The sequence below is a fragment of the Oratosquilla oratoria genome, chromosome 44 (genome assembly GCF_046742065.1).
Source record: "Oratosquilla oratoria isolate Oo_2021 chromosome 44, ASM4674206v1, whole genome shotgun sequence".
Lineage (NCBI taxonomy): Eukaryota > Metazoa > Arthropoda > Malacostraca > Stomatopoda > Squillidae > Oratosquilla > Oratosquilla oratoria.
In genome coordinates, this window is record NC_134820.1 from 23748147 (window position 1) to 23761492 (window position 13346).

General features: G+C 40.1%; 1 protein-coding gene across 1 annotated transcript; it reads left to right on the forward strand.

Annotated features, from left to right (window-relative positions):
- The first annotated feature begins 5348 nt into the window (after positions 1-5348).
- Positions 5349-12835, forward strand: LOC143022442 (uncharacterized). The gene is made up of 2 exons (XM_076180669.1): positions 5349-6107; positions 11789-12835. Exons 1-2 carry the CDS (start codon positions 5652-5654, stop codon positions 12200-12202), a joined length of 870 nt encoding a protein of 289 aa, XP_076036784.1. The 5' UTR covers positions 5349-5651; the 3' UTR covers positions 12203-12835.
- Positions 12836-13346: the final 511 nt, after the last annotated feature.

Below are 13346 nucleotides of genomic sequence, written 5' to 3' on the forward strand. Positions count from 1 at the left end.
CACAAATTACCAGCCGCTACAATGCGGCCGTCCGCTAACTAGAGCCGACCAAGTTCGGTTGCACAGGCTCCGGCTCGGGTACGGCACGCTGGAGCAGCTACGGCCCGAGTTCAGTGGTCAGGAGTGCGAACACTGCGGCCTCCAGAGCCGTCGACCGCTGATACACTACCTGGTTCACTGCCCCGCCACAGCTCAACTAAGACAGCAACCCATCGAGGGCCCACAGGATGAGGAAGCTTTGGCCGCCCATTTGGTCAGGCGGGCTCTTAACACACCTAGCAAATTGCTAACCATCATGCGAGACATTCCGCCCCCTCGCTGAAACATGGTAGCAAAATATCGGGGCGTAAGCCCCAGCGGCGGGCTTGTGGCCCGCGCATTTTTATATGTATATGTATATAGTTATAAGTATATGTATGCACGAGTATATATACATACGTGTATGTGATTGTGTATATATTCATGTACTAATGTTAAATAATAAACTAACTAACTACTCAATGTGACCGTATCTACATATTAAAAAAAATTCCCATAGGTCATCTGGATTGCCACTAGATTATTTGATAGATTGGATTTGCAGGTTCCTCTTCACATCTCAGAAGCAGACGTAAAATACAAACTGCAAAGTAACACAGTAGTGCTGCTGAAGAAACCGATTATTTGAATGTAAAGATTTCACAATGTAACTAAATATCTCATTTACTGTTTTGTTCCCAAACGTCGATAAACCTACTAAAGAGAGGGCGACAAATGCTCACACGCAAGTTCCTCTTCACATCTCAGAAGCCGACGTAAAATACAAATTGCAAAGTAGGATCCGGGACATAATCCCCCCGGACAAAATACCTCCGGACAATATCCCTCCTGGACAGAATCCCTCCACAAAAGTGAGCGGGCTGGACAAAATCCCCCACATCATTCAGATTACCAGCTCTCCTATTATATACTATCACATGCCAAGCAACTATCTTACCTCACATTACCGAGGTGCTAATGCATACAGTAGACATTTATATACTTGTTTAAATAAATCATTTATGAAAAAAACTTTTTTGCTACACTACTACACCTTACAAATATATATGGAAATATTATATACCTTAAAATCCATAAATAAACATATACTCACATATACAGTCAAATACTATATGAGAATATATATTAAAATACATTAGTATATAAATACATTAATATATTAAAATACATAAATAAACATATACTCTAGGAGGGATTCTGTCCAGGGGGTATATTGTCTTGGGGGGATTCTGTCCAGGAGGGATATTTTCCGGAGGGATTTTGTCCTGGGGGATTGTATCCAGGAGGGATTATTTCCGGACACCGCAAAGTAACACAGTAGTGTTGATGAAGAAACCGATTATTTAAATGTAAAGATTTCACAATGTAACTAAATATCTCATTTACTGTTTTGTTCCCAAACGTCGATAAACCTACTAAAGAGAGGGCGACAAATGCTCACACGCCATATGTTTTAGTTAGAGGGCAGGATAGATAAGATGGGGGAGAGGGAGGGAGGGAGGGGGGAATTGGGGTTTTAGTGGAAGGAAAGAATGAAATGGAAGGAAGTAAGAGTTATGATAGATGTGGGGCAGACCCATTTGCTCGGTTGGTTTATAGTCTTTTGGACTTTTTTTCGCCATATGTTCGGAAAAAACAAACAACTAAATGATAAATACTCTCAAGACAAAATTCTTAACCTTCAGTGAAAATATACAAATGCTCACAATTCATACAAAAGTATACTAATGAGTTATGGATTTCATTGTATATATCATAATGCAGTTTTAATTACATTTTGCTGTGCATCTTTTTTTACATTTGCAATGAGCTCTCAACAATAATATTCTTATAATGTAATAGAGGTTTATATGTGATATTTAAAAAACTGGGGTTTCAATGTATTGAATTAAGTATAAGGCTTACATGATAAGTGTTTATGGATCATCATGCTTCATTTCTCACTTTCCAAATCCCATTTAACACATCCTGAATAGACACGACTGTTCAAAGCTTTGCATTTGCTTATAAAGTATCACGCCCCTAGGTAACAAATCTGTTCAAAGGCTGATAGATTGTTTCCTGCTTGTTAATCGACTGATGGTTTCAGCGCTTTCTGCATGGTTGTCATCAAGTTGTTGCCTTCTTAAATCCATGTGCTCCGGTTTGTGTCCTTTGCTGCGAGTCTGGTGGTGCGGAGGGGGGCGTCTGGTCTCGGCGGCCCCATACCTCCTACGATCAATGGTCTTCTAACGCCTCACGGCTTGCATCGTCAGGCCCTAGGCGTAGACTTTGACTTTATACGCTCGTAATCCGTCCCCGTCTCCGAGTCGTCCCTGGTAAACAACCTGGGTCCTCTCGGAGGACAGGGGTACGTGTCTTATGGTACGGAGTGTGGCGCCCCCCTGGGTCATCAGGCCTCTCGGCAGCCCCATACCTCCGACCATCAATGGTCCTCTAACGCCTCACGGCTTGCATCGTCAGGCTCTAGGCGTAGACTTTGACCTAGTACGCTCGCAATCTGTCCCCGTCTACGAGTCATCCCTGGTAAACAACCCGGGTCCTCTCGGAGGATAGGGGGGCGTGTCTTATGGTACGGAGGGTGGCGCCCCCCACTGTCATCAGGCCTCTCTGCAGCCATTTACCACCGACCATCAATGGTCCTCTAACGCCTCACGGCTTGTATCGTCAGGCCCTAGGCGTAGACTTTGACTTTATACGCTCACCATCCGTCCCCGTCTCCGAGTCGTGCCTGGTAAACAAACCCGGTCCTCTCGGAGGACAGGGGGACGTGTCTTATGGTACGGAGGGTGGCGCCCCCCAGGGTCATCAGGCCTCTCGGCAGCCCCCATACCTCCGACCATCAATGATCCTCTAACGCCTTAAGGCTTGCTTCGTCAGGCCCTAGGCGTAGACTTTGACCTTTTCCACTCGAAATCCGTTCCCCAAACGTCGTCGGGGCGGCCGAGGTACGAACCCGGGTCGCTCGGAGGCCAGGGGGACGGGTCTGGTGGGACGGAGGGTGCCGCCCCCGAGGGTCATCAGGCCTCTCGGCAGCCCTATACCTCCGACCATCAATGGTCCTCTACCGCCTCACAGCTTGTATCGTCAGGCCCTAGGCGTAGACTTTGACCTTTTCCACTCGTAATCGAGTCACAAAACCTTAAATATTTACTACATACATATACCAAAGGCTTTTCCCCCCTTACAAGGGAGGTAGCCAAAAAGAAAAAGGCATAAAAACCATTCCCACCCATTTCATCCCTAATACGCTCCACTCCCCTCCACCCTCTACCCCCCCCCCCTCTTATCTTGGCACTTCCTGGATGACGGGTCATCCCTGCATCTTGTCAAATATATTAGCTATAAATTTAATTTTCATAGTGGTCACAAGTCTTGCGTGAGTGATTATTATAATAGGCAATAGACGTTAATGCAAATAAATATTAATTATAAAAAAAAGTGCGTTTTCTGTGCGTAAAATAGTCAACTTTTATGTTCTGGCTGTTGTATGCCATGCAAGCTATAAAGGGTGGTTGGTGTAGGAATTATTAACGGTTAACAGCGATAGAAGCTATAATCATGCTAACAAGAAAGAAAGTGAAAGATTTTAAGAAAGGTGACACATTTCTTTGGGGAAGCAAATTGGAAGCGGATTTGTTTGACACAAGTTGGAAGTTGCACAGAAAGATGTTTAATTCAAACACACCACAATCTCTTACTATATTAAGAGAGCTGTCTCTGTCCGAGGGCTTCCAAAATTGCTCAGTACACATAGAGGTTCTCAAGAGAACAGTGCACGCGAATATCTACGTCGTATGCAGGAAAATACTAATAAATTAAGAAAACTCCGTCACTATTTCAAACAGATTGAATAGCATGTTCCTGATTCACAGGTGATGGCCTAACAAAAAAACATGACATAGAGCGTTTGAACGCGAGTGGATTGTTTATATTCACGAAAACGTTATTATTGCATTGGATGAACACGACATGACATCACGTTTCAGCGCGTCTGACATGACGTCACGTTGTAAAGGAATCGAAGTAGTTTTATTCTGGCTAGACACAATTTTATCCACCTAATTAGTATATCCTTTCGATAAATGAAATATTGAGAAATATTAAAAAGGCATTTATTCAAAAGCTTAAGCATGGCTTAAGTGGAAATATCGTAATAAAAAATGAGGAACATAGAATGTTGTTTTTGAGATTGTTATACCTATCTGTCTGTCCGAAGCCTTCCAAAATTGTTCAGTACACACATATTCTCAAGAGAACTTTGCACGCGAATATCTATTTTCAATTACTCAATCAACTCACCAAAGCATTAACTCAAGCATGTCTTTGCACTTGAATAATTTTACTGAGTGATTCGTCGGTTGTCAGTAGTGCTGGGCAGGAGCAGAAATTTTAGGATTCGTGGGCTTCGAATCCACCTGCAAAGCGCGGGGAGATTAGCCAGAGCGATCCGCGCGGTACTTGAATCCCGACTGATAATCGAATCCCATTCCGTTCGCGGATCCCGGCGGTAATTGAATCCCAGCCCGCTCGCGAATCCCTGCTGCCTAGTCTTCGACGTCACACATGCCCAGCCAATCAGCGTTCGTAAAAAAAGACATGCATATGGCAACACTAATTTCTGCTATACGTCGCTAGCCAATATATATTTTTTACGTATAACAAACTTTTTTACTCATGAATGGTAAAATCGAGTTCGTAATAAATATGATGATCAGTATTATGTTCATATTGAATATCGAAGTTAAAGAGGAAAAAAATCTGAGTAATCGTATGAGTATTCTTCTCATCGAGTGCATTCGCCAGTGGATTCGAGCACCAGCGTCGGTAATCGGATTCGAAGTTCTCCTTGGATCCGTGGGATTCGGGTCCAGTACTCGGATCCCGTCCAACCCTTATTGTCAGTCTGTAACCAGCATTTGTCTGGTAAACACCTATCAAATACACTCGCTATCTTTCTAATATTTCACTACTTGAAATTTGATTACTATGGAAGAGAAGAGAAGATTAAATAGGAGATTGGCTCAACAGTTGAGGCGAGCCAGGCAAACCGAAGAGCAGAGGGAAGAACAGCGTAGGAAAAACACTGAAAGACGTCGTGAGCTTCGCCTTGCGCAGTCACAGGAACGTCGAAGACAGATATTGACGAAAGATGCAATTCGACATCGCATTGCAAGGGAACGGCGGTCTGGAGTACAACGTGAGAGGATGCAACGACAGGATGCAGCACGGCACAGAAGAGTACGTCAAATGAATCAAGGATGGATTCGGGTAATTTACTAGTATAAATAATGCATTGCTTGTAGTGCTCGGGTAATATACAGTCGCCGCAAAAAAAAATCTATACATTTTTTCCGCAAAAAAAATCTATACACGGGATTTTATGAATAGATTTCACTTGATTTCCCGCCATAATAAAAAGTGGACGGAGTTACTGAAGACGTGGGTGTCTAGAGCGCGTCTTTTTACACTTCGCCAACACATGCACTTCACGGTTCAGTGCATTGCCAACGCTAGATGAGGGAGGAGACAATGCATGCTGCTCTTTAGTTCCCTTTTGTTCACTTTTTCACTGACTTTGGTGCCCTCTAACTCTCCTTCTGGTGATCAAAATGGGTCGTTCCAAGCTTTCAATGCAAGAAAAGGCCCGCGCCCTGGCTCTGTTAGAGCAGGGAATGTCTGCGATACGTATTGCCGCAGACCTGCAGGTGACAAGAAGGGTCATTTACAGCCTGAAGAAAGCTGCCGCCACACACCCTCCTGGTACGGTACCACAAAGAATTAAGCCAGGCTCTGGAGCCCCTAAGAAGACATCTACTCGCACTGACAAGATCCTAAAACGAGAAGTGATGTCAGATCCATGTATAACAGCTGTTAGTCTGAAGCAAAAACATCCTGCTCTCCTTAAAAACGTTGCTGTAAGAACGGTCCAACATCGGCTGCAGAAGGACCTCAAAATGCCAGCTCGACGTGCCGCCAAGAAGCCCCTACTCACAGAGGCCATGAAGAAGAAACGGATTGATTTCTGTAAGAAATCCAAAGACTGGACATCAGAGCAGTGGCAGAAGGTGATGTAGTAGTGTAAACAATGCAGTAAAGTTTGACTATTACAGGCGCGAAAAACGTATGGAGAAAGCTGCTCTACTGTATGTTTCGTTGAAGAAACTACAGTTTCTACAAGGAATTGCTCTCGAAGAAATTGATGCAACAGTGAAGGCAGGTTATATGATTGCTCATACAATTATAACAATAGTAACGTCTTGGACATGAAAACGATTTTCATAGTGTACATTTATTTATTTATTTGTTCTAATGACAGCTGGGGTGATATTACAAAGGAGCATGCCGACAGGAGACCTTTTGGTCCATAACTAGTTCGGATGCGAAAAAAATATATAATGATAATAAATAAATAAAAAGTATAACATATAATAATAAATATAGTTAAATAAACAAACATGTAAATAGTAAATACTAATAATTTGACATCATAATGAATGAAAATCAAGCAAATAACAATAAAAAAACAAAAAGAATAATATTAAATGAATGCCCTGATAAATGTTAGGATTTTGCAGGCATTGACCTCAGTATGTACCATTCTGGGCCGTAACCAGGAATTAAATTTTTGGGGGGCTGATCATACTTTAAGGGGGGGGGACTGCCGCATTACTGTGCACGCGCGCACGCACACACATGGAATAAACTGAAAAAGGAAACAGTGAGTGCCAAAACTATACATGATTTTAAGAAAGAACTGGATACGGAAAGATACAACTGCGGGTCACTAAGAGCATAGCTAGGGTTGCCAACCGGCCTTTATTTCAAAGGACAGTCCTTTATTCAGCTCTCTTTGTCCTTGTCCTTTATTGACATTTGAAATTACACTGCCCTTTATTTTGAAATCGTTTTGACTGGTAGTTCAATTTCCTGCTTTCAAGACGTGATTGCAAAAGTGTTTATATCTTGTAAGGGTGCAGACTCTGTCAACTCTAGTCCGCACAATACCAGAAGCACAGAGCAGCAGACCGCATACCGCATAGCCTCATTTTATGTATAACTCAATTCTCCATTAAAAAAATGCGTTCATTTAGGGAAAACCAGAAAATCATAAACGATGTTCCTAAATCTGAGAATCACCTCAAAAAGAAAAAAGAAAAAAATGAATAAATAAATAAAGGAAGGAAGAAAGGAGGTGCCATTGGACGTTTGGAAAGGCAATACCTCCGTCTATCAACTGAACTCACTAAGAGCCAAAACAAATATGGCTCATTATACAAGGTAGTGATGAAGCCCTTCACAAAATCGAGCCGTAATTTGTTATAAATACCAGAAGAACAGTGAAATTTATGTGAGAAAACTTGTAATAGTAGTGCCAACATTTCATGTTATTATCAGATATTTGGAAAAACAGAATAGATTTCGATGAAAATTCAACATTCGGCTAATTATCAAACCTAAGTTTCTTAGGCCTTTCATTTCCAAAGTTTCAGAAATTTGTAGAGGTAGTAGAATATTTGAAGTTAGAAGGAAAGCTTAAATTAAAGATGGATGAACTTTTTGATGAAGTAGTATTAATTCAAAGAAACTTCGACATTATCAAAAGCTCTCTGGGAGAGAAACAGCTGTCGATCATGAGTCCAACACGTGATCCGAAGACCAAGGTGAATATAATCATTGATAATATTTCATATGCCTGTAATGATAGCTACAATTTTATATTTTATGTATATACATCTTGCATCACAAATTCACCATAAACATCGCTTATTTTTTGTTTTCCAGTGGAGTGGATTTATAATACTTTTCTGTAAAATGAAACAGGGGAGGTTAATTGGATTTTTTGGGGGGCATAACCCCCCGTGGGTACGGCTCTGGTACCATTGCCAAGAGAATAGGTGAATAGCTCATAGATAAAATAGAGACTTCTATTGCATTTTCAACATCAGTTAATGAAAATCCTATCGGAATTAAAGTGTGATCGTGCAGTTTTTATTTGTGGTATTGACAACATTATGGAAGTAATACTTTGTGGATTTGATTCAAATTAAAGAGGTAATGACAATTGAGTATGTAAAAGACTGATGATAGCTCTAAATAGATTATGTGTGGACTGGACAAAATTAGTTTAGGAAGAGGTAATGGACCATCATTAACCCATTCAACTCCGATGACAAGATGTCTTGTCATTTGGTCAAATAAAACAAAAAATCATAAAACACCAAAATGTTTGATCAAACACCAGAAAAATATGACATCAGTCCTCGCTTCGCTGCGAGCGAAGCGAGGACTGACGTCATATTTTTCTGGTGTTTGATCAAACATTTTGGTGTTTTATGATTTTTTGTTTTATTTGACCAAATGACAAGACATCTTGTCATCGGAGTTGAATGGGTTAATAATTTCAAAAGTAGCTACCATTTTCAAAAAGGAATTATTTGTTTTGAATCTAGGGAAATATCTTTATGGTTTGCATTGAACTTTACACCCCAAGGTATTCCACACTGAAGTATTAAAGATTGATGATATCATTGATGGCTTCACTAAAATATTTAGAGTAGTAAATACTGGAAGACCTATGCTATTAGCAAAATTAAATCCAATGGATCATTATGGAATATTTAAGGGGAATTTTCTGAAGTGCATCCATACAATACGTGATGATTTACTGGACATGTGAAGAAAAAGGGAGATGGCCCAGAATTAGAAGATATTAGATGGCTTCAGGTTCTTGCGATTGTGGTGGATATTAAAGAACTCCTTATAAATCTTCAGGGAAACATAATGGGGCACAACAAGGTGGTGATGGATTCATGACTCCCTTTGTGCTTTTGAAGAGAAACTTGATCTTATGGAAGAGCAGCTCTCACAGAACAATTTGACAGTTTCCAAGACTGGAATCCCAGTGTGCCATGGATAGTTTGCCCATTGTTTACCACAATGAAAAGTGCAGGAGCCAAATTTTGAAGTTAAAGGAATACTCCCAAGTAGAATTGATAGTTTCAAAAACCTTGAAGAATTGTTTACAATTTTCCCAAATCTATTTACTGTATAATCATATGAGGCTCCAGAAGATATACAGTTAGAACTAGTTGAACTACAGTGTTACCTTTTTTTGAAAATAAGTTCTCCAGTGTTGATTCTGGAACATTTTACAAGGATTTAGAATCAAAGTATTCCAATCTAAAGTCCTTGGCAGCAAAAATTCTGTCCATTTTTTGTTCCAGGAATGTACGTAAAAAACTTCTTCAATTTATAAATAGTAACACCTTAGTACACATTTTCGTAGAAGTGACAAAATTTGGAAATCAGGGATGAAGATTGCCACTGCTCAGGCATTGTCACCAGATTGACGTGTTGGTACAGATTTGGATTTGTCAACCAGAAGCACCAATTGGAAGTGTATTACACTTAGGTATATTATTTGGACTTTAATTGTGGGATTTGGCTTCTCCAAATTTTAAATTGCTTACGATTTGCATTTGACTGAATCACCAAAATAGAACTGTGTTGGAACTAAGGTGTATTTGTGAAAGGCAAATTAAATCTGGTTAAATTCTTACAGGTGCCCAGCCAAGGTTCATTCTGCCAAACCCAACCTATCTTAGTTCAACTGAAACTTAAATAATATAACCACCTATTCCTTGAACTCTAGCTGGGGTGTATACACCTGGACCCACTTTCCTGGGTTTGTAGACCCTGGTATGGGACTGCATCCCTAGAACCCCCTGAACTAGTTTTCATATTAGACCCCAGTTTATTTTCTATATAATATGAAAATTATATATATTTATGATTTTCACAGCTGTATCAGTCAGTCTGTTGCATTTGGTCTTTTTACAGGATGCCCATAGCTCTGAAGTAATCAGTGATAGCCACTGGATTAGCTAACATGTCACTTAAAGAAGAGATTTTGTGTAGGGTGAGAGTGTGGCATTGTAGTCTGAAGTGCTATGACTTGTGTATGATGGTTTTATCTGGTGGAATTGACAAGTTGAGCCTGAAGATAGGCCTATTGTATGTGTTGTTTCAGTGTAGTATGATGGCATGTCTGAAGAAGGAAGATACAGTAATAGTGGACTGGCTAGTGAGGTTATTTAATGTGTCTAAGAGAGTGTAGAGAACCAGAGCACTGGAGAAGAAGTGCATGTATGGCTCAGCTTTATAAAGGAAAGGGGGACAAATGAGTATAGCAGTTTCAGAGGGATCAGTTTGTTGAGTGTAGTTGAGAAGGATTATTGGGAGGGTTTTAGTTGAGAGGATTAGGAGAGGAACGGAAATAATTGGTGAGGAACAGTGTGGGGTTAGGAAAGGTAGAAGTTTTGTGGATCAGATTTTTGTGGTACGACATATGTGAAAAAGCTTTAGGAAAAGGTATGGATATTTTTTGGGCTCTTATGGATTTGGAGAAGGCTTATGCCAGGGTAGACAGGCAGGCACTTATGGGAGGTTTTGCAGATATATGGGATGGGGGGAAAGCTGGTAAGGCCAATCAGGAGTTCTTGGGAGAGTAGTAGAGCCTGTGTTAGAATTAGAAATGGAGAGAGTGAGTGGTTTCAGGTAAAGGTAGGGCTGTATCAGAAATGTGTTATGTTGCCATGGCTGTTCAATGTGTACATGGATGGGATTGTGCAGGAGATAAAGGTGAGGGTAATGGGCAGGGGACTGGAGATAGTTAAAGAAAATGGAGGAAAGTGGGAGGTAAGCCAGTTCTTGTTTGCTGATGAAACTGTGCTTGTGGTAGGATCAGAGGGGGGATTAAGGAAGTTAGCAACAGAGTCTGGAAAGGTATGTGATTGAACAAAGAGGACACCTGTCAATATCAAGCAAAACTCTCAAACACTACTACAGAATTTGCTTTGGCTAATGCCGCACAGCTTACTTTCAGATCAGAGCAGCCTTCTTATGCTCAGTTAATTCTTTTGCTATGATGGCATCTTTTACTGATTTTGTTCTAAGGCCAGGCAATACATTTTCAGCCTAGATCTCAAGACCCCAGTGCCAAAACAGCTCATAATATGATATGTTGTCTGCAATTAGAAACAAAAATCCTCTCCATAGAACAACACATGGGAAGGACTGTTACATAATCCTGTGCAAGAATTCTCAAAACTACTTAACCATCAAATAACATCTCACGAGAAGGAACAAGAAATCTACACCTGCAGCTTAACTCACAAATTTTACATGACTCACACCTGACTCCCTGTAACACTTCCTCTCTGAAATACACCACAATACTAAACCAATATAATTTTCAAGGCCAATAAAATCAGTAGTAAATCAAGTGCTCTCAGACATAAACCCAGGAAACATGCTTAGACATACCAGAACAAGAACAACCTGATTAAACAAATCATAATGCAGCACTTAGAAAAATATCAAGACAAAATCAGCCTAGTAGCAGATAATATGCCCCAAATGCAGTTACCATGCAGAACACATCATCTTACACTGCCTAGCAATCAAGTATTTCAGACATTTCAGTGGAGAGCCTATTCACTGAATGACAGTGAGCCACTCAGGAAGTGATTGAATTCCAGTGGCCCATGGTCCTCCTGCAAAAGAAATCTGATGCTATAAATTGTTAAGGTAATTTGTACAGTAGGTAAGAGTGTCCAGCATTTGCTCCTATTGTATGGGTTAATTAAAATAACTTGATATTGATAAAGAGATCAGTTGTTCACTCTAAATTTATTAGAAGTGTGTAATCTTGCTACATATTATTCTAGCACATTTTGTATTACAGGATGAACCAGGAGTTTGCAGTGCAGGACCAGATAGTGCCAGTAGTTCAGCGAGAGATCCTAGTTGGAGTGGATGCTTAAGAAATAGAGAAAAAATTGGACAGAACTCTAGTGATGAATGTTTGCATGGCAATGAACCAGAAGTATACATTGATGTGGCTGAACATCCAGAGGATTCAAGAAATAGAAAACATTCTATGGTTGATGATGAGGAATCCAAAAGTGTGAGTGATGGGAGGAAATATATTAAGAATGAAGATAATATTGGTGTAAAGATTGAAATTTCCCAAGAATACCTTTTTGATGAATGTTTAGGAGATCAAGATACTATGAAATATTGGAATGAAGTTGAAGATGTTAATATTGTTAATATTAAACAAGAACCAGATGATGGAGGGATTGAATCAAGTAGATGACATAATGTTGTTATTTTAATGACACTCAATAATGAACACTTACTTAGTGATACTGTAGAATGGACTTTGGAAATAGTCTCCTGTCCATTAGTTTCAATAGCTAGTCAACCTCCACTCGGCAATGCAGCTCCAAGAGGCTGGCACCCAGTTTCCTGGACATGTCCAAAACTTCCATCATACATGACTTCTGCTGTTTTTTGTCACTGCTCATATAAAGAGCTTTTTTTTTCTTTCCCTGCTCTCAAAGAAATAGAACTGGATAATGCATGGTTTCAGCAAAATGGGGCCTCAGTGCACACTGCCAGGATTGTCAGTAGATTTTTTTAGAGGAACCTTCCCCGGGTGACAGATCTCCCTGAGTGGGGATGTAATATGGGCTGCACAGTCATCTGATTTAGCCCCCTGTGATTATTTCCTGTGGGGTTATCTCAAATCCCTGGATTATAACGATCATCCACAGACTCTGGAAGACCTACAGAATAACATCCAAACTAAAATTGTCAGTATAACAGTCAACTTGCTGAAAAAAGCGGACCAAAACTTCCAAATTCATATGAATTGGTGGGTTGACAATGGAGGCTGACATTTAAATTATATTTATTCTTTTTTAAACTGTAAAATTAAATCTGTGTGACAGGCAAAAAATAAAAATAAATATTTTTGAAATGTGTATTATTTTTTATCTAATTTTCAAAAAATGACATTCCCATGCCCCACCCTGTTTTATCTGAGGACCAATGCCAATGCAGTGTTCCACCAAAGAACATAAGGCATGGTCGTGGGGAACTAGTTGAACAAGACTTGAAAATATACTTACAATGTAGGTCGAAATTCAGTTACACAACTGTTTCTACTCTTATTACCCTACTAGCAGAACCATTACAGTCAAACCTTGGTTTTTGCACACCCTGTTTTTCACACAATATGGTTTGGGACAACTTTTTCGATAAAAGTTTGTCCCAGTTTTGTATACATTGATGGATGTAAGACATTAAGAGCTCTCATCTAATACCATTTGTCTGCAAAACCTCCCAGTGTCTTCCTGGCTTTTCTAAATCCATGAAGGCCCAAAAAACATCCTTACCTTTTACTCAAGCTTTCTCACATATCTGTATTACCACAAAAATCTGGTCCACAGAACTTC

Coding starts and splice junctions, on each gene's coding strand:
- LOC143022442 (XM_076180669.1), top strand. CDS start 5,652: ATGGGTCGTTCCAAGCTTTCAATGCAAGAAAAGGCCCGCGCCCTGGCT. Junction 6,108..11,788: donor CATCAGAGCAGTGGCAGAAG/GTGATGTAGTAG, acceptor TTTGTATTACAG/GATGAACCAGGAGTTTGCAG.